The sequence below is a fragment of the Cavia porcellus genome, unplaced genomic scaffold (genome assembly GCF_034190915.1).
Source record: "Cavia porcellus strain 051 isolate PalLab524CR breed Dunkin Hartley unplaced genomic scaffold, mCavPor4.1 scaffold_8, whole genome shotgun sequence".
Lineage (NCBI taxonomy): Eukaryota > Metazoa > Chordata > Mammalia > Rodentia > Caviidae > Cavia > Cavia porcellus.
In genome coordinates this window covers 6,037,053-6,059,213 of record NW_026947491.1, presented here as the reverse complement: position 1 = coordinate 6,059,213, position 22,161 = coordinate 6,037,053, and the positions used below count along the sequence as shown (strand labels likewise).

General features: G+C 38.1%; 2 protein-coding genes across 2 annotated transcripts in view; one reads left to right on the top strand and one right to left on the bottom strand.

Annotated features, from left to right (window-relative positions):
* LOC134477125 (ankyrin repeat domain-containing protein 27-like) overlaps nt 1-22,161 on the top strand; it is a 91,190-nt gene that overhangs the window by 7,413 nt on the left and 61,616 nt on the right. Inside the window, exon 4 of the mRNA XM_063254145.1 lies at nt 963-1,066. Coding sequence (XP_063110215.1) covers nt 963-1,066 — 104 coding nt within the window. The remainder of the gene's footprint in view (nt 1-962; nt 1,067-22,161) is intronic.
* LOC134477127 (zinc finger and SCAN domain-containing protein 23-like) lies at nt 4,987-7,357 on the bottom strand (the record flags this gene model as incomplete). Its single annotated transcript, XM_063254151.1, has 1 exon — nt 4,987-7,357. A coding segment is annotated over one exon (1,191 nt), but the record flags the coding sequence as incomplete, so codon positions are not given.

Below are 22,161 nucleotides of genomic sequence, written 5' to 3'. Positions count from 1 at the left end.
TTACCTCTGATTTCTATAACATTAGTAATTAAAATGGAAACAGAATATAACTTATTAAAAACAATAGCTATGCTGCGTGGGGATCTTAGCATTATCAGCATAAATGACAATTGAAATTTTGTACTGATCTTTTCCACTTTCATCTAGTAATAGGACAGAACCCCATGGATTGTGTAGTAATAAGGGATCCATGTTCACTTGGATCATGTCCTCAGGGACTCCTTGAAAGCTGGAATGGTTAAGAATTGTATTTGGATCCTTACACTAGGTGGAGAATCCAACAAGTTTCTTGCCTAACTCAGAAAAAATTTCCATAGTACTAGAAAGCTCTCAGCTCTGTATCCCTGAAACTGTTAATTCCTCATGTTGATATTTGTCAGAAGAAAAGTAATGTTAAATAGGAGTAAAGCAAAGGTAAAGAGATTTTAATACTGAGGAAATAATGCAGTTTTATAATTTCTCAAACATGATTATCAAATCTGTTGAGACATAGAAGTCATGGAAAATTATTCTTTGGAAGATAGGCTGAGAATTCCTGCCCTAGGGATGATGATTTAACTCATTAATTTAATCCAAATCCTTCAATCATTTTTGACTGTGCATTATGGTTGGAGCTACTGAGAAAAAAGATACAGCCCCTGCCCTGAAGGTGCATTTGATTGAAGCAGGAGATGTTACATAACTCTGAGTACCATGATAAAGGCTGTGATGGAAAGACCCTTGGAACCAGTGACTGGAGCGAGTTGTGACCCTGGGGTTTCTGTAGCCACTGTGGGCAGAGAGCATGCACTGCAGAGGGTATGGCAGGGCAGCACGTGTGGAAGCACTGGGAGTGAGAAGGAAGAGACTGCTGTGTGTTGTTATCTATATCAGGTTAACAGTCAGGGTCCTTCACAAGCTGTTCAGTTCAGCTGAGAAGCAGGCAGTTGTGTGGGTTTTAAATTGTTTCTGCTTCTCCACAGGAAGGCCTCACACCACTTATGCTTGCTCTAAGGGAAAACAGAATGGAAGCGGCAGCATTGTTAAAAAAGACAGAAACAAAGAATGTGGTGAATGAGCCGGAAAGGTATGGTTGTTCTTTTTTTAAACAAGAGTTCAGCAGTGTTGTGGAGTGGTAATAAGTCAAATAAGTCAGTAGCTGAAAGACTACCTTAGTGACTGGTGTATAATGAAAAAGATCAACACAAACCATCAGATAGAAAAATTATTTGGATTGGGCAACATAAGGAATACTGTGCAGTACAAGTCATGTGCTATTATTGAGTAATTTTGACTGATGTCTGCTTTTTAATGAGAAGAATAACTTTTGTAGTAAAACAATAAGGAAAAACACTGTGTATTGCTATGTTCATGGAACTTCCTCAGAGTACAAAACATAAGCCTAAATGCTTCATATAAAAAGGAAAAAGTGTAAATGTTTCTTTTCAGTGATTGAAAATGAGCTAGTAATATAAACAAGTTGGCACATAAAATATTTAGAGAAGCAAAATATGCAATTTGGAGAAGTATGCTCATATAAGAGAAACCAGAAAATATTTGAACTTGTGTTTCAGACTTATTTCAAAGAACTTTATATCCTCAAGTTGCATTCATTTATCTATGAGTTCCTCAAGGTTATCTTTCTTTTTCATAGTGCAGTATTCCATTGTGTATAATTGCCATTTTCCTTGTACATTATTCTCTTAATGGATGTACACACTATTTTAGAGATGTAGCTGTTAGAAATTGTGCTGCTGTAAACATAGATATATATATATATCCCTGTATGTATGATTTTAACTATTTTGGAAGATTTCTGCAAGGGGACGTAGCTGTCTCAAGTGGATTTCTATTTTCAGTTTTTTGCGGAAACACCACACTCTTTCCTGTAGTGTTCATACTGGTTTATATTCGCACCACCGTTGTAGAAAAATCCTTCATTCTCATCACCATTTATCATTAGATTTTTTTCATGGAAATCTTTCTAAGATAAAATGCTATCTTTGTGTATTTTTAATTTGCATTTATGTAATTTCCAGAAGCAATGATGAGTTTTCCATGTTTTTATTGGCCATTTGTACTTCTAACAAGTATCATTTCATTTCATTTGTCTGTTCTTTTGAGTTTTCTTTGGTAGGTCTATACTTTGATGCTTGTCCTCTGCCTGTGGAGTGGCTAATGAAAGTATTTTTTTTTTCCAATCTGAAGATTGTCTCCTCATTCTGTTGGTTGTTTCCTTTGCAATGGAGAAGCTTTTTAATTTCATGAGACTCCATTTGTTGCTTGTCTATATTGTATTTTGTGCCATTAGGGTTTTGTTCAGAAAGTCCTTGCATGCCTGTGTCTTTGAGTACTGCCCATTTTGTCTTCCAGAAGATTGCTTCTGTTTTAACATTTAGTTCTTTGGCCCATTTTGGTTATAGTTTAGTACATGGTGAGATATGTGGATCTAGTCTCAATCTGTTGCACGTAGGTATCCAATTTTCCCAGCACCATCCCTGAAAGAATATCTTTACTCTGGTATGTTTTTGACTCCTTTGTCAAAGATCACCCAGCGCTCTGGCTCTGTGTGCTTTGAGTTGTCTCTGTTGTGCTCTCTTCAACTGATGCACATGCCTGTTTCTATGTCAGTACCATGTGGGTTTCATCACTGTAACTTTATAGTGTAGCTCTGAGCTTGGGATTATGATGCCACCTGCTTTGCTTTTGTTACTCAGGATTGCTTTTGGTAGTCTGAGTCTCTTCTAATTTCCCCCAATTTTAGGATTGTTCCATTAGCTCTGTGATAATTGACTTTGGTATTTAGCTTGGGGTTGCACCAAGTATGTTTACCAATATTGAAAGTCAGGCCATTTTGACAGTATCGATTCTGTCTATCCAGAAATGAGGACTATTTTTTCATTTTGTGATATTTTCAGGTGCCTAGTTTTGAGTGGTGTAATTTTCACTATACAATGCTTTGCTTTCTTAAGCTAACACCTATCTATTTAAGTTTTTTTAAATGTTGTCATCAATGATATTATTTTTCTAATTGCTTTTTCAGTGGGTTCTTCAATTTTTTTAATTAAAGAGAAAAAAGAAAGGAAATAAAATAAACAAAGCAGTAAAAGGGTACAAATAATACAGAATTTCAAGAATAAAATACAGTAAGATATCACTAGTTAATAGGTTATATATTGTCATCTTTGAAATAGTTGTCCAAATTATAAAATTAAAGCATGTACAGTGAACATTTATAGAATGAGTTTGCAGAATGTGCCGATCAATGATTGAACAAAAGTTCAGTAATATGGATTTCCATCCTATACACTCAAACATACATGCAGCTATATCCCTTAGACCACCTTCCTTTCCTCTCTTTTTAATAACAATTACACTTTTTGGGTTTTTTTACTCCCACAATTCTTATTATTTTTTTGAAGAGAATAAAACCTAACGTGGCTAAACAAAGCAGAGTCGGTTAGAACAAAAGGTTGGGCATAGTACATGATGTAAAAATAAAATATCAGGTGATGTAAAATGCTTACCATTGTGCCTCTGCTATGTTTTTAAAAAGTTGCCTATATCATCAGATATAATAGAATTGATCAAAACAGTACAGAACAAGACTAATAAAACCTACACTGGAGACCTCAGAGGATTTCAAAAGAAGATAATAATCAAACCATAATGGGCATCTTAGTGAATCTTATTGCCTTGAAATTGGTTGCCTATACCCTCAAACTTGATACTATCAACAAAATAGAATATAGTAAAATCTGACAGAACAAGATGGGGAGAGCAATACTGGGCATCATATCAGGTTAATAAGAAAACAAAAATGTTACTGTAATATATACCTCTATTGGGTTCTTCAATATTGTATAACAATGCTATTGATTTTATCTGTGTGTGTGTGTGTTGTATCCTGGTATCCTGATAATGTTGGTTAACAGTTCTAGAATTGTGTGATGGAGGGTTTTGTGTCTTGGAAGTAGAGGATCATGTTATCTGCACATAAAGGTCTTCTGACTCCGTTCTTCCCTACATGTATCCCTTTTATTTCTTACTCTTAAATAATTGTTCAGGCTATTACGTGAATGACCACATTGAACAGCAATGGTGATAAAAACAACTTCTTTGTCTTGTTCCTGATTTTAGAGAGAAGGCTTTCAATGTTTGCCCATGGCATGTGTATTAGCAGTAGATTGGTCATAAATGGCTTTTATCATGTTGAGATGAAGACCTTCTGAACTTACTTTCTTCAGGGTTTTAATCAAGAATGAGTGTTGCATTTTATCACAGGCTTTTTCTGAACCTATTTAAATGATCATGTGGCTTTGGGCCTTGATTCTATGAAGATGAGGAATTTTGTGTTTGTGTTTATTGAGCCATCTTTGTATTCAGGGGCTGAAACCTGTTTGGTAGGGTGCATGATCTTTTTGATAATTTGTTGTATTTGGTTTACTAGTGTCTTAAAGATTTTTGCATCTATGTTCATTAAACAAATTGTCCTTTAATTGTCTTTTATGGTTGTATTCTTTTCTTCTTTGGTGGTGAGGATAATGATAGCTTCCCAGAATGATTTTTGAAGTCCTACCTTTATTTTTATTGCAGAGTTTGCAGAGTATTATTATTAGATGTTCACTGATGTTCTTAAAGAATTTCATTTTGAGCCCGTCAGGTTCTGGTTTTTCTTTTTAAATTTTTTTATTTAAAGAGAAAACAAGAAAAAACAAAACTGAAGGAGGGAAGAAATAATGATTAAAACATAATTTAAAATTAAAAATTAAGAAATCACTAGTTGATAAATCACATATTGTCCTCTTAGAAATAGTTGTTCAAATTACAGAAGTAAATCATACAAAGTAGACATTCAAACAGTGAGACTGCAAACAATTGTGTTCAGTGATCCAACAAAACTTAGTAATATGGTAATTAATCTTACATACTTACCCATGCATGCATTTATATCCGTTAGAGCATCTTCTTTTCTCCTCTTTTTCTTTTTCTTTTTCTTTTTTTTTTTTTTTTTTTTAAAGGCAAGGGAAAGAAACTTTAATTTTGTATGTATGACCTTGCTGGTAATCAACAACAAAGAGTTCCAAGAAATGTGGATGTTAAGGAGGCTAGCAACGTAGCTCTGTGGTAGAGTAGTTCATCTAGCACTGGGTTCACCCCCAGCACTGCAGACAGAAGCAATCAACATGCACGATGGACCACACTTTTCTCTCTACTCTTGGAAAGCTGAGACTTTTGAAACAAAAGATTGAACAGTGGCTGGAGATACTGCCTTGTGGTACAATATCTGCCTACCATGCACCAGGCCCTGAGTTCATCCCTATAACCACTGCCAAAAAAGAAAGGAAAGAAAAAAGCTGGTGCTGGAGATTTAGCTCTGCAGCACAAGCGCCTGCCTTGCAAGTGCGTGGTCGTGAGTTCGATCCCTGGTACCGGTTAAAAAAAAAAAAAAAAAGAAAAAGAAAAAAGAAAGCAAAAGGCAAAAACTAACCATTTTTATTATGTTACAGGAAAAATGCAAGGAAACTAAAGTTTTTAAAATAACGATCTGAAATAGCCTATTTTTAGTGAAGTATCCTGGTCGCTGTGCAGATCTGTCTTCCCATCACTGCTGCCTGGGAGCAGTCACTGAGCTGCCAGTAATGAGGCTGCTCCATGTCCTCGTTCCTGACCGAAGGCTGAGTAGAAATCAACAAGGAGAGGTTTTATACATTTGCATGGGAGGCACCATGTGCCTCCTTCTGTAGGTTAAAATGCAAATCATATGTACATGGAAAAAAAGTCAGCTCACGTAAATTTTACTGTGATTTTAAAATTAATTTGTAATACTCAGTAAATTACCTTTGATATAATTTTGAACTCGGGTTGCATATGTTTTTAAACTTTTTTAAAAAAAATTAGAAAGATGTAGTGTTCCTGAATCCAGAAACTTCTTGCACATGTACGTAGATCGAAGCATGTATTATGATGAAGAACTAAGATTTGCCATTGCAAAGCTGTGGCTGTCATTGACATGGAGACCTTGACAGATGCACTTAATTACGCTTTCTTTTAGCCTAAAATTAAAGGAATTTCTCCTGGTATTCCCTGTACTTTTCTATTCAGCCTCACTACCTGAAATTATGATTGTTCTCTCAGGGGCCAAGCAAGGAACCGTGCCCTTGCGACCTTGCCTTGGGGTCTGGGCTCAGAGATTTTGCCCTGCCTGCTCCAAGGAGCCCACGGGCTCAGCTCCAGTGTGGATTTTCTGATGCTGGACAAGGTTGCAGTGGTAAAAGAAGCTCTTGCCACATTCTCCACATTGATAAGGTCTCTCTCCAGTGTGAATTCTCTGATGCTTCACAAGGACAGAGCGGCGGCTAAAACTCTTCCTGCACTGGCTGCACTGGAAAGGTTTCTCTCCAGTGTGGACGCGGAGGTGGTGGAACAGCCCGGCGTTCTGGCTGAAGGCTTTGCCGCACACGCGGCACTGGTAGTGCTTCTCCCCAGTATGCAGCCTCTGGTGCTGGAAGAGGCCGGAGCGCTGGCTGAAGGCGCGCCCGCAGACACCGCACACATAGGGCCTCTCACCCGTGTGCCGCCTCTGGTGCTCCACGAGAATGGAGTTCTGTGTGAAGCTTTTCCCACACTCCCTGCAGACGTGAGGCCTCTCCGCCACTGAGGAGCTTACCCGGTTCCTGCCCAGTCTGCCCTCTGGGCCACAAGCATCTCCGCATTCAGGCACCTGAGTGGTACCACTGCTGAGAGTTCCAGGTCCTTCCACAGGAAATTTTATTTCTTTAGAGCCCTCCTCCACTGGTGCGAACTCAACATTCCGAGTCCCAGCCTCGCTACCGCTCTCCTGCACTGGGCGCGCCTCTGGCATGTGACACTGCAGCTGCTCTTCTGAGCACGGGAACTGGCTGCATGGGGATACCTGGGCTGTTCCTTGAGTTGCCTTCTGCCTCACGACCTCTTCTTGCTCGTAAGTAGGACTTGGGACCTGCTCTCCTGGCTCGTCCAGCTCCCTCTCCAAGTCCTCCAGCACAGTCACCACCTCATCCCCGCTCTCTGGATGCTGTGCGTGCACCCAGGCCTGCAGCTCTGCAGGCAGGATGGCCAGGAACTGCTCCAGCACCAGCAGCTCCAGGATCTGCTCCTTGCTGTGGGTCTCGGGCCGCAGCCACTGGTGGCAGAGCTCTCGGAGCCGGTGCAGCGCCTCCCGGGGTCCCGGGGTCTCCTGATAGCAGAACTCCCTGAAGTGTTTTCGGAAGATCTCCCTGCTTTCAAAGGTCTTCCTTGACCTGTCAGATTCTTGACCACAGGCATGGTTCTTCTCCTCTTTCACGCTCACTTCCAAAAGTCCTCGTGGAGCCCCTGTAGCCTGCAGGGCCAAGGCTCATGACTAGATGAGCCACTTTGGCACCATGATGGCTTCCTCAACAGTCGCTGCTTTCCCTTATCCCCACGTCTGTAATCTCTTCCGGTATCAAGACAGAGCACCGGACTCAAATAGAAGCAACTTCCCGGGTCGGGCTGTGAAGCTCATCCTGAGACGGCGCGGGACGCTTGCAGCGGTTTTCAGAGAGCGACCCCTGGGGCAGACTGTGGGATGCGAACCCTGGAAACGCGGGTGCATTTTCTTCTTGGCTGTCACAAAAAACGGCAGAGGCGGGGTTGGGGTGGCGTCTACATGACAGCGCTGATCGCCTGAACTTGTGAGAAGCAACCTTTGAGAAGCGCTTGGAACAGAGCTCCCGGGCGCGCTGGGCCGCGGAAACGTTCGTCCAAGAACAGCGCCGGGAGCCAGCAGGAGCAGGCCGGACGGCCGCAGCACAGGCCCCACGCGGATGCCGCCCGCCGCGCCTCCCCGGGGCTCCGGCGCAGCTCACCGAGGCGCCGGCCCCCGGAGGCGCAGCCGGCCAGACGCGTTACCTCGGACTTTTTCTCCTCTTTTTCACAACAGCAATTACACATTTAGGGTTATGTTACTCCTACATTTCTTATTACTTTTTACACTAGAGAGACAATGTCATATTTATAAATATGATTCTTATTTATTTCACTAGTGAGGACAGTCTCAAGTTGTCTCCATTTACCTATGAAGGCCTCAAGATCATCCTGTTTTATAGCTGAGTAATGTTACATTGTATAAAAACCCACATCTTTTTCATCCACTCTGCAGTTGATGTGCATCTTGGTTGTTTCCAAGATTTAGCTATTACAAATTGTGTTGGTATGAACTTGAGTGCACATACATGACTTTGGCATGACCTTTTCAGGTTTTCTGGGAAAATATTCAGGAAGGAAATAGCTGAATTGAATCGAACTTCCAATCCTAGTTTTCTGAGAAATCTCCATACTGATTTCCATAGTGGTTGCACCATTCTACACTCCCACCAACAGTGGAGCAGTGTTCCTTTTTCCCAACAGCCTCACCAGCATTTGTTATCAGTTGATTTCTTGATGGCCACTATTCTTTTCAGAGTGAGATGAAATCTCGATGCTGTTTAAATTTGCATTTCTCGAATGACCAGTGATGGTGAACATTTCTTTATGTAATTATTTGCCATTTGTGTATCTTCATCTGAGAAATGTGTGTTCATCTCAGATGTCCATTTTTGGAGAGGGTCTTTGAATTTGGGGGCTTGATGTTTTTCCGTTCTTTACATGTTCTGGATATAAGCCCTTTGAGGAGTTGTTGGCTAAAATTGTTTCCCATTCTGTGGGTTTTCTTTTCACTCTGTTGGTGATTTCTCTTGATGTGCAGAAACTTTTGAATAACATGAGATCCCAGTTGTTGATTCTTTGACGTGTTTCCCATGCAGTTTGCATTTTGTTCATGAATTCTCTGCCTACCCCTATGTCTCCAAGTCTTCTGCCTACCTGGTCTTCCAGTAGATTTAAGGTTTCTGTATTAATATTTAGGTCTTTGGTCCATTTAGACTTTAATTTTGTGCATAGTGATAGGCATGGATCTAGCTTCAGTCTTCAGCATGTGGAGAGCCAATTTCTCCAGCCCCATTTATTAAAGAGTGAACATGTTTAGCCCCATTTTCAAATATCAGGTGGTTGATTGTCTTTGTAGTTGTGCTTGCATCTTGTAATCTGTTCCACTGATCCTCAGGTCTATTTCTTTGCCAGTACCATGCTGATTTTATCACTGTGCCTTCGTAGTATAGTTTCAGGCCAGGAATTGAGATGCCTCCTACGTTGCCTTGCTTGCTCAGAATTGCCTTTGCTATTGTAGGTTTCTTCTTTTTCCACGTGAGTTTCAGGAGTGTTTTCTCTAGATCCGTGAGGCATGTTATTGGTATTCTGATTGGGGTTGCATGAAATGTGTAGAACAGTTTTGGGTGTATGGCCGTTTTCATAATGTTGGTTCTTCCTAACGAAGAATAAGGAATTTCCTTTGATTTTCTAATATCCTCTTTAATCTCCTTTTTTAGCATAGCATAATTTTCAGCATATAGGTCTTTTACATTCTTAGTTAGGTTGATTCCTAAATATTTCATTTTTTAGATGCAGTTGTGAAAGGCTATCTTTCCATAATTTCTCTCTCAGTGAGTTTTTGTTTGTGTACAGGAATGCTATTGAGTTTTGAGCATTGACTTTGTATCCAGCTACACTGTTGAATTTGTTTATTACTTCCAGTAATCTTTTCATGGTGTTTTTGGGTCTTCCAAATAGAGTATCATGTTATCTGCAAATAATGATAATTTAACTTCTTCCTTTCCTATCTTTATTCATTTTATTTCTCTCTCTTGTCTGAATACCCTAGCTAGTGTTTCCAGAACTATGTTGAATAGAAGTGGTGATTGTAGACATCCTTGTCTTATTCCTGATTTTAAAGTGAAAGCTTTCAGTATAGTATTGCCATTTAGTATAATGTTGGCTATAGGTTTGTCATAGATGGCCTTTATAAGATTGATGCAGACACTGCGTAGTCTGAGTTTTTGAAGGGTTTTTAATCATGAACACGTGTTGGACTTTATCAGAAGTTCTGCATCTATTGAAATGACCATGTGGTTTTTGTTTCTGATCTGTTGATGGGATGTATTACATTTATTGATTTGCATATGTTAACCATTCCTGCATTCCTAGAATGAATCCCACTAGGTCATGATGTATAATCTTATTGATGATTTGCTGCATTCTCTTTGCCGGTATTTTATTGAGAATCTTTGCATCAATATTCATTAGAGAGATTGGGCTATAGTTCTCCTTTTTGGTTGGGTCTTTCTCTGGTTTTGGTATGAGAGTTATACTTGCCTCCAGGAATGATTTAGGGAGGATTGCTTCCTTTTCATTTTTTTTGAAGAATTTAAGGAGTATTTGCATGAAATCTTCTCTAAATTTGTTATAGAATTCTGCCACGAATCCCTCAGAACTTGGCCTTTTCTTTTTGGTAAATTTTAAATTATAGTTTCAATTTCAATAGCTGATACTGGGTTATTTTAAAATGCTACATCTTCTTGGTTGAGTTTGGTCGTTCATATGTTTCTAGAAATCTGTCCATTTCCTCTGTGTTTTCCACTCTATATGACTAGAGACCTGTAAAGTAGGTATTCATGATGTTTTCAATTTCCATGGAATCTGTAGTTATTTCCCCCTTCTCAGACCTTATTGCATGAATTTGAGTTTGTCTTTCTTTTTCTTTATGAGGTTAGCTAGAGGCTTGTCCGTTTTGTTTATTCTCTCAAAAACACAAGCTTTTTGATTCATTCTTTGCATTTTTTTGTTTCAATTGCATTGATTTCTGCTCTAATCTTTAGAATTTTCTCTCCTATGAGTTTTGGGTTTAACTTGCTCTTTTTTTTCTAGAAGCTTGAGATGAAGGATTATATTGTTTATTTGAGCTTGTTCTGTTTTCTTGATATGACAATTTATTGCTATATATTTCTCTCTTTAGACTGCTTTCATTTGATCCCACAGATTACAGTATGTTGTTTCTGCATTTTCATTGATGTGTAGGTACTGCTTTATTTCTTCTGTAATTTCATCTGTAACCCACTGGTTGTTCAAAAAGTTGTTATTTAATTTCCATGTATTTATGCAGGTTTTGCAATTTTTTGCCATTAATTTGCGATTTCAGTGTGCTACAGTTAGATAGTAGGCATGGGATAATTTCAGTACCTTTGAAGTTACTTTAAGAATATTTTATGGGATACTATATGGTCTATTCCGGAGACTGTCCCATGCACAGCTGAGAAGAATCTGTATTCTGACATGCTTGGGTGGAACACTGCAAACATCTACCAAGTCCAGTTGCTCACAGGTATATTTCAGTTCTATTATTTCTTTTTTTATTTTTTATTTTAAAGAGATAAAGACCAAAAAGGACAGAACAAAGAACATCAGAACAGAACAATGTAAGCAACACAGTACTTCACCACAAGACAACCCAATATTAATAGTAGCTACCTTAATGTCTCTTTCTTTGAAATAGTTGAGTGTATTAACGTACAGTAGTATCAAACATAACAAAATAGTATAACACCATACAAGAGAATGAAAGTATTATAGGGTCCTCAGAACCAAATAACAGAAAACAAATAATGGCTACTATATTGTCTCCTTTTCCATAAAAAATTTGTGTATACTATCACACATATTAAAATCCAATAAGATACAACATGATAGAATCAACGGAAACAGAAGAACAAAAGCATAGTAGGACTTCAAAGCAAGATCAAATTAAATCAGCAATGGCTGCCAAAATGTCTTTTTTTCTTCAAAATAGCTGTTCATATCATCACACATAATGAAATCAAGCAAATCATTAAAACTATCCCAATTAATGAATGAAAACATCATAAGACTTCAAAGCAATGTAATGGGCAATCATGATTACCATAAAATTTTATGTACACTTATCGTTTCTTACACCAGGGAGACTATACAGTATTCATACATGTGAGTTTGATTTGTTTCACTTATGAGTATGGCCTCAAGTTGCATCCACTTATTTATAAATATCCCAATGTGATCATTCTTTATAGCTGAGTAGTACTCCATTGTATAACACTATCACAACCCTTTTATCCATTCCTCAGTTGATGGACACTTAGGTTGTTTCCAAGATCTGGCTATTGCAATTTGTGCTGCTATAAACATGGGTCCACATATATCATTGTGGTATGATGTTTTTAGTTCTTCTGGAAATATGCTAGGTCAAATGGGACTTCCAATCCCAGGTTTTGAGGAATCTCCAGACTAACCTTCACAGTGGTTGCCCCAATCTATTCTCCTACCAACAGTGTACAAGAGTTTGTTTTTTCCTACAGCCTCTCTAGCATTTGTTGTTGGTAGTTTTCTTGATTTTGGCCATTCTTTCTGGAGTGAGATGGAATCTCAGTGTTGATTTAATTTGCATTTCTTTAATGACTAATGATGATGAACATTTTTTTCGTGTATGTATTTGCCATTTTTATCTCTTCATCTGAGAACTGTGTAATCATCTTGGATGCCCATTTTTGGATTGCATGTTTGAATTTCAGGGCTGTGATTTTAAAAATTCTTTGTATGTTTTAAAGAGAAGTCCTTTGTCTGAGAGACAGTTCACTAAGATTTTTTTTCCCAGCTTGTCGGTTTTCTACTCACTACGTTGGTGATTTTCTTTTGACATGCAGAAACTTTTTAATATGTCGTGATCCCAGTTATTGATTCTGGGAAGTATTTTCTGTGCATTTTGACTCCTGTTCATAAATTCTCTACATACCACTATGTCTTCAAGATTTTTACCTAATTTATCTTCCAGCAGATTTAGTGTTTCTGCTTTAATATTCAGATCCTTGATCCATTATATCTTAGTTTAGTACATGGTAATAGGCATGGGTCTAGTTTTAGTTTTTGGCATGTGGAGAGCTATTTTTCTAGCACCATTTATTAAAGAGACTGTTGTTCTTTCAGTGAATATATTTGGCCCCTTTATCAAAGATAAGGTGGTTGAGTGTGTTTGTAGTTGTGGTTATATCTTCTAATCTATTCCATTGATCTTCAGATCTGTTTTTATTCCAGGACCATGTTGATTTTATTATAATAGCTTTGTAGTATAACTTCAAACCAGAGATTGTTACGCTTCCTGCCTTGCCTTTGCTGATTAGAATTGCCTTTGTTATTCTAGGTCTCTTCTGGTTCCAGATGAATTTTAGGAGTCATTTCTCTAGATCTGGAAGTCGGTTGATGGTATTTTCATGAGGTTGCAGTGAATCTGTATAACAGTTTTGGGAGAAGGACCATTTGGAAAATATTTATTCTTCATATCCCCGAATAAAGGATGTCTTTCCATTTTCTGAGATCCTCTTCAATTTATTTTTCAGGGTATTATAATTTTCCCTGTATAGATCATTTACTTGTTTTGTGAGATCAATTCCTAAGTAGTTCTTTTGGATGCTACTGTGAAGGGTGTGGCTTCTCTTATTTCTCTCTCAGTGATTTTGTTTTTAGTATATAGGAATGCAATTGAGTTTGAGTATTGATTTTGTATCCAGCTACATTGCTGAATTTATTTATTATATCTAGGAGTCTTTCAATGGAGTTTTGGGGGTCTTCTATGTAGAGTATCATGTCATCTGCATATACTATTTTAACTTCTTCTTTTCTTAACTTTAGCCCTTCATTTCTCTCTGTTGTCTAATTGCTCTGGCTAGTGTTTCCAGTACTATGTTGAATAGGAGTGGTGATAATGGCATCCTTGTCTTGTGCTTGATTTTAAGGTAAAGGCCTTGAGTTTCTGGCCATTCAATATGATCCTGTCTGTGGGTTTGTCATAGATGTCCTTTATCGTACTGAGGTAAAGACCATCTACTCCCATTTTCTGTAAGTTTCTTATCATGAATGAATGTTGGACCTTACCAAAAGCTTTTTTCTGCATCTATAGAAATGATCATGTGATTCTTACTTTTGGCTCTATTGATATGGTGGATTACACTGATGGATTTACGTATGTTGAACCATTCCTGCATGGCTGGTATGATTCCCCTTGGTGTGGCGTATAATCTTCATGATGATTTGCTGCATCCTGTTTGCCAATATTTTGTTGAGAATTTTTGCATCTGTGTTCATTAGGGAGATTGGTCCATAGTTGTCTTTTTAGTTGGGTCTTTCTCAGGTTTTGGTATTAGTCTAATATTTCCTTCCAGAAATGACTTGGGAAGAGATACTTCCCTATTGATTTCATTGAAGAGTTTGAGGAGTGTCAGCATTAAGTCTTTTTTAAAATTGTATTTAAGGAGAAAAACAAAAAAAACCAGAAATTGGGAAGTTTTTTTATTTCTTGTAGAATTCCACAGTGAATCCGTGTGGGCCTGGGTTCTTGTTTGTAGGTAAGAACTTAATTATATTTTCAATTTCACTAATAGAAATTGGGTTATTCAGCAGTTTCACAAAAGACCCAGCTTTTGTAGGTCATATGTTTCTAGGAATCGGTCCCCTTCTTCAGTGTTATGAACCCTATGAGACTACAGGTTTTTGAAACAGGTATCGATGATTTTCTGTATTTCCACAGAGTCTATAGTGATTTCACCGTTTTCATTCCTTATTGCATGAATTTGAGCTCTAACTTTTATTTGTTTTCTTTCTTTCTTTATTCATTTATTCTTTCAAAGAACCAACTCTTTCACTCATTGATTCTTTGTAATGTTTTCTTAGTCTCTATTGCGTTAATTCGTGCTCTGATTTTTACAATTTCCTCCCTTCTTATGCCTTTGGGCTTGACTTACTCTTCTTTTTCTAGATATTTGAGGTATAGCATCAGGTTGTTTATTTGTGTTCATTCTGTTTTCCTGATGTGGGAACTCAGTGTAATAAATTTTTCTCTGAGGGCCACTTTCATTGCATCCCACAGATCCTGGTAACTTGTATTTGTATTTTCATTTGCTTGAAGGCATTGTTTAATTTCTTCTTATTTTCCTCTGTGACCCACTGATTGCTCAAGAGTGTATTATTCAACTTCCATGTGTTCGTGGAGTTTTTGCAGTGCCTTTTATCATTAGTTTCTGATTTTATAGTGTTATGATCTGATAACATGCATGGGATAATTTTCCTTGTTTTGCATTTACTTAAATATGTTCTTTGGGCTAGTATATGGTCTATTTTAGAGAATGTCCCATGTGCTGCTGAGAAGAATGTATATTCTGATGTTTTTGGATGGAACACTCTGTATATCAAGTCCATGTGTTCGCAGGTGTAATTCAGTCCTGTTATTTCTTTGCTGATTTTCTGTCTGGTTGATCCGTCCCTTAGTGCCAATGGTGTGTTAAGGTCTCCAATTATAATTGTGTTGTTGCTTATTTGATTTTTCATTTCTATTAATACTTGCTTTGTATAGCTGGGTGCTCTGGAATTTGGTGCATATATATTTAAGATTGTTATCTCTTCCTCTTGAAGTTTCCCCCTAAATAGTATGTAGTTTATGTAGTATGTAGTTCTTTATCTCTTCGTATCATTCTTCATTGCAGTTCACACTGTGTGTGAACAGAATGGCTACCCCCACTTTTTTTTTGTTTTGTTGCATGAAGTATTGTTTTCCACCCTTTGAGTTTCCATCTATGAGTTTCCTTTTGGGTTAGATGTATTTCTGGTAGACAGCATATGGTTAAATATCATCTCTTGATCTATTCTGCCAGTTTCTTGCTTTTAATTGGTGAATTGAGACCATTTACATTAATGGGTATAAGTGTTATACTTTGGCTTATTGTTGACATGTTATCTTTCTGCTGTTACATTTTTACCTTTCCATTCTGTTTGTCTGCCTTGCTTCGAGGATTTTTGGATGTGTATCTAGAATGTCTTTTTATTCTTTGTAGGGTTGGTTTGGTGGTCATGAAGTTCTTCATCTCTTCTTTGTCATGGAAGTGTCTTATTTCTGCATCCATTTTGAAAGGACAGTTTTGCATGGTGCATCAGTTTAGATTGGAAGTCGTTTTCCTTTAGGATCTGAAATACTTCACTTCATGGTCTTCTTGACGTCATTGTTTGTGTTGAGAAGTCTCTTGTGATTTGGATTGGTTTTCCTTTATAGGTGATCTGTCTTTCTCTCTAACACCTTTTAATATTCTATTATGTTGGATTTCTCAGATGGTGATTATTATTTGTTTGGGTGTAGTTTTATTTTAGTTATGGCTATTTGGAGCTCAATATACTTCAATAATGCATATGTCAGTTTTCATTCTCGTGTTTGGGAAATTTTCAGCTATTACTTCTTGATATCATTTGTGTTGTAACCCCTTCTTCATTTATCCCTGTGAATCTTATGTTGTTTTTCTTTGAATCATGTTGCAGTGGTTGAATTGTTATTTCCTGATTCCTTATTATTTTTAAAAGATCTCTCCTTTCCTATTCACTAGCTGGAATCTTGTGTTCAAGGTCTGAAAATCTATCTTCACTTTTATTGAGGCAGTTTTGACAACTTTCAATGGAATTTTTTGATTTCCCGTTATCCCTTTGAATCTTCATGTATTCTGTTTGTTTCTTACATTGTTCTTCTAGGGATTCTATGTTTTTGCATTGTTCCCTTAATTTTCTAACTGTGTCTTCTTTAGATGTGTTCAGCATTTCTTTCATTTCTTTTTTCATTTCTTCTTTTACCTGAGAGATTATTTGTAATTTGAATTCTTTTAAGGCTTCCTGGAGTTGCTTTTTTATTTCAGGTATTTCAGGTGTATGGCTTATATTTCTTGGTATATACATGGCTCCTAAGCTTTCTTGGGATGGGCTAAAGGTTTGAAATTGCATTTTGGTGTTTTGTCTTGTCATTATCCTCTATTTCCGTGTTTCAAGTGAGGTTCCAAAGCTTCTTTTGGCTGTGTTGGAAATCACCTCCAATGCTCAGCTCTTGGGTCTGAATGGAAGTTGCTGAGCATCATCCAGTCAGGCCCCCAGGACCTCCCGTGCTAACTCCAGTGTTCTGAGAAGCCTGGTGGGCTCCTAACCACTGCTGGTGATGGTCCACAGGTCTCCCTGGGCAAGCACATATGCACTGGAAATCACTTCACATGCCCTCAGCTCTCCTGATTGAATAAGGTTGCTGGGTGTGGTCCAATGCAGCCTGGGAAGCCTCCCAAGGCTAATCTAGTTTGGATGAAAGCTGGGTGGGCACTTAACTTCTGGGAACAAGATCTTAAACCCTCCCCAGGCCAGTGCTGCTGTGCTGGAACTCACCTCAGGCAGCCCCAGTTCCCAGGATTTAAAGAATGTCGCTCGGTGTGGCCTAGCCAGTCTGTGAAACCTGCAGAGCACAGTCTAATGTGGCTGGAAGCTGGGTGGGCACTTAACCACTGGGAGCAATGATCTTAAACTCTCCCTGTGCAGGTGCTAGTGTGAGTTTTGTATTATTATGGTTTTACTGACTTTTTGTCTAGTTGATCTATCTCTTTGTGGCAATGGGCTATTAAAGTCCCCTCTTAGAATTGTGTTCTTGGGTATTTGGTTTTTCATGTCCATTAATATCTGTCTTATATAGTTGGATGCTCCTGAATTTGGTGCATATATATTTTCAATTGTTAGTTCTTACTCTTGAAATTTTCCAGTAATGAGTATGTAGTGATGTTCTGTATCTCTTTTAATCTTTTTAGGTTTGAAGTTCACATGGTCTGCAAATAGAACTGTTACCCCTGCTTTTTTCTGACTTCCTGTTTCATGGAATACTGTTTTCCATCCTTTGACTTTTAATCTATGAGTTTCCTTTAAGGTCAGATGTGTTTCTTGTATACAGCATATTGTGGGGTCATGTTTCTTGATCCATTCTGTCAACCTACTTCTTTTGATATGTGAATTCAAGCTGTTTACATTTATGGATATCACTGATATATACTGGCTTGACTTTGCCATGTTATGTTCCAATTTTTTGATTTCTGCTTTTCCCTCTTGTTTAATTGCATGTCCTACCTAGTGGTTTCTTTCTGTTGTTATTCTGGGGATTGTGTTAATTTTAATCTCTTATCTAGTATGTCTTCAACATTCCATCTAGGGTTGACTTGGTGGACACCAATTTCTTCAGTTTTGCTTTGTCATTGAAGTATCTTGTTTCTCCATTATTTTTGAATGAAAGTTTTGCTAGGTACATCAGTCTGGATAGAAAGTTGTTTACTTTCAGGCTTAAAATACCTCATTCCAAGCTTTTCTTGACTTGAGATTTTGTGCTGAAAAGTCTGCTGTGATTCTTTTTTTAAATTTTATTTGAAGAAAGACTAAACAAAACAGAAAATGGGTAGAAATAATACATACATTCAGAGAAAAACAAAGTAAGAACTCACTAGTTAATGTTTACATACTGTACTTTTACAAATAGTTGTTCAAGATACAAAAGTGGAACAGGGGCTGGGGATTTAGCTCAGCGGCATAAGCACCTGCCTTGCAAGCAGGCGGTTGTGAGTTCGATCCCTGGTACCGATAAAAACGAAAAAGACAAAAAAAAAAAAAAAAAAAAAAAACCAAAAAAAAAAAAAAAAAACAAAAGTGGAACATATAAAATGGGAATTCACACAGCGAGATTGCAAACAGTTCTGTTCAACTACCCAACAAAAAGTTAGTAATATGGTTATCAATCCTGTACACTTAAAGATACATGCAGTTATCCATATCTTCAGTTAGGCTGAGATTAAACAAAGTAAAGCAGGCTAAATCATTCTGAACAAAGCATAATAGTATTGCTGGATTTCACATCATGACACTCTGGGATCAGCACTGGGTACTGTAGTGTCTTCTTTAAAAATTTTATGTAAAGAAAGACTAAACAAAACAAAACAGGTAGAAATAATACATACTTTCAAAGAAAAAATACAGTAAGAAATCACTAGTTGATGATTACATATTTTCCTCTTACAAATAGTTGTTCAAGATACTAAAGTGGAGCATATAAAGTGGGGATTCAAACAGTGAGGCTGTAACCAGTTCTGTTCAGCTATCCAACAAAAACTTAGAAATATGGTTATCCTATACATTTACACATACATGTAGTTATCCATATCTTCAATTATTTTGAGATTGAGCAAACCCAAGCAGGCTAATATCACTCTGAACAAAGATTAGTACTATTGCTGAGTGTCACATTATGACAGTCCAGGATCAGCACTGGGTACTTGAGTGACTCTTTTTCTTCAAAGTATTTGTTCATTTCATCATGTGTCATAAGATCAGTTCTCGTAAACTGTTTATAGATTCTACACATGCATGAATCTTAACATGTACTTCTATCCTTTCTGTATTAGAGGGAGAAACAAAACAAAGCAAGACAAAACAAAACATATTCCTATAAACACATGAAACAAAAAAGACATATAAGGCTGTTTTACAAGGAGTTCTACCATAGTTCCTGTTTTGTCTCTTGTTATCTTCAATAGAATTAGCTATGTCATCAGACATAGTATAATTGAATGTATCTGTACATAACAGTATTAATAAAGACACAACTTTGTATATAGTATAAAACTTCAAAAGCAGGCAGTTATCAAACCAGAATGTGTATTGTAGAGTCTTGTCATCTTCAGTGTAGTTGCCTATACTCTCAGACTTGATACTATCAATCGTATCAGTTTTGAATAAAATGTGTTGATACCAAACAGCAATGAAACAGACCAGATACAACTAAGATGAGTCATGATAAAACAGTGGAAGTCATACAGGGCTCCAGATTAAGATAATAGGAAATTAAAGATGATTACTGTGCTATATCCTGATGTTTTTGGGATAGCTGTCTGTGCCCTCAAATCTAATGCAAGTAGACAAACTGGGACAGAATAAAATCTATCAAAAAAAATAAAAAGAATAAAATGTATCTTAAGCAGAGTGGTGCGAGTAATGTGGGTTTTAAATCCTGATACACTATTAACAGTATCTTCTGCCATCTTTAAGACTCTCCCTCCTTTTTCACTTCTCCAGGGTACACTGTGCATTTTTGGGTCTGACCAAGATCCTTGGTTTTAAATTGGGGGTGGGGGCAACCTGCTATTTACCTAAGTGGTTCCGAACCTTCGGTCCCCTGGACTTGATCTCTAATTGTATTCCTTTGCCTATTAAAGCCTGTCTTTCCAGCCTATCCACAAATACTGATCTAGTTGCCCCTATTACTCTCTGGTTCTCTTTCACGTAGAGCATTGTTTCCTCATACTTGATTTTCAGTCTATGTACTCTTTTTTTCATGTTAATTATATTTCCTATAAATAGCATCTCGGTGGACCCTGCCTCCTGATCTACTCCACCTATGGTTCTTTTTTTAAAATTTAGTGTATCAAGGCCATCTATATTAGAGATTATAGCCAACCTTCTCTGCCTCATTTCTGTTATGCTCTTTTTTGCCATCAATTGTCTGCTTATCTTCTTCATTCTGTTTCTGCTCCATTCTTTGAAGCTTGTCTGCCAGTGTTTCTGAAACCCTAGTGCTTTTCTCTCTCTCCCTAGAATGCCCTGCAATATTCTCTGTAGAGTTGGATTGGTGGTTGCGAACTTCCCAATTTCCTCTTTGTCTTGGAAGCATCTTGTTTCTCCATTAATTTCTAGAGAGAGTTTAGCAGGGTATATCAATCTGGGTTGAAGGTTATTTTCTTTCAGGGGTTGTAATATTTCGCTCCAGGCCTTCTTGACTTGATGGTTTGTGTTGAGAAGTCTGCCGTTATTCTGATGGGCCTTCCTTTATAAGTGATCTGTTTCTTGTCTCTAATAGGATTTAATATTCTGTTCTTATATTGAATTTCTGGGATCTTGATTATTATATGCCTGGATGTAGCTCTGTTTTGGTTGCAGGTGGCTGGAGTTCTGTATGCCTCATACATCTGAATATCCTTTTCCTTTGTTTGGAAAGTTTTCCTTAATTGTTTCTGTGAATAGCCTTTGTAGTTCCTTTGTAGGCCTGCTTCTTCATTCACATTCCTTATTCTCAAGTTGTTGATCCTCTTGTCATCTTCTAGGCTTGTATTTGTTATTGGTTGTTTCTTTGTTATTTTAAAAATGTTTTCCCTTTCATAATCCCACATTGCAAACCTGTCCTCCAGTTTGGATAATCTATCCATAGTTTCTTTCAAGCAGTTTTGCCGTCTTTCCATAGAGGTTTTAATTTCCTGGTAATCTCTTTGAATCTGCTTCATGTATTCTATATTTGCTTTATATTCTTCATCAAGTGTTTCTCTCCTTTGTTCGAGTTCCTCCCTGCTTCTGTCTGTGTCTGCTTGAGGGGTGCTTAGCCTCTCTATTATTAATCTTCTTATATTTTGCTTTACTTGGCTAAATATTTCACTTTTCAACTCATCTATGAGGTCCCGGAGACATCTCTTTATGTCCACTGGTGCTGTGTCTGATATTGCATGTTTGCTGTCCTCATTCTTCTTTGTATGTACCTGTCCTGGGTCATTGTTCTCAGGGTTGGGACCTGGGAACCCTGGAGGCGTTTTCTTGTTGCTTCGTGTTCCCATCTTTTTTGTTTCTTCCAGGAGGCCCCAGTTTCTTTCTTTCTTGGTTACAATCCTTCTGAAGCACACTGGCTAGGTGATCCACTGCAGTGTGCTAGTGAGTTGCAAACAGGGGCAGGGTATGCTGGCCCCTCCCCTCAAATCAGTCAAGCTGCTGAGTCCTCCACTGTATTACTGTGTGCTACCTCCCTGCTGGGTCAGTGAAACTTCTGACTTCACTGCGTTACCGTGCGCTGCCACCACAGTTAATTGATTTTGGATAACCTATTGGTTCTCAGCCCGGTCATGTGACCCAAGCCAAGCTCACTCCACTAATCCCGTTGGGGAAGGGAACAACTGGTTGAAGTCACTGCTGCCCTTTGTACTTGCCAGTCCTGCCCGGTCCCAGAATGTTGTCCACTGGAGCCCCCTTTTCTGTGGAATGGCTCCACTCCTGTCACTCACCACAGGTTAATGCAGGCTCCCTTCCAGCTTAGCTCGCCATTCGGTTTGCCGACCCTCAACCACAGTGTGACTGCGCCTCCTGTGAGTTGATGCAGTGGGACCTGGGACTGCTCAGCAAATAGCTGCCGTGTGGTTGGGCACTGCCGGGAGCACTGAACCTATAGCTGTTCCAATAGTAACACTGGACTGTATGTTTGATTGGTTCTTCTCATCTTAGTTGCTTCTTAGGGTGAGAGAATTCATCTCCCTCTGTTTGGGACTCCCCACATTCTATTATGTTGAATTTTAAATTGAGTATCTCAGGGAGACTCTGTAGTCAGCTGTTATCTATCTGCCATTTTTGATCTCTTCCAAC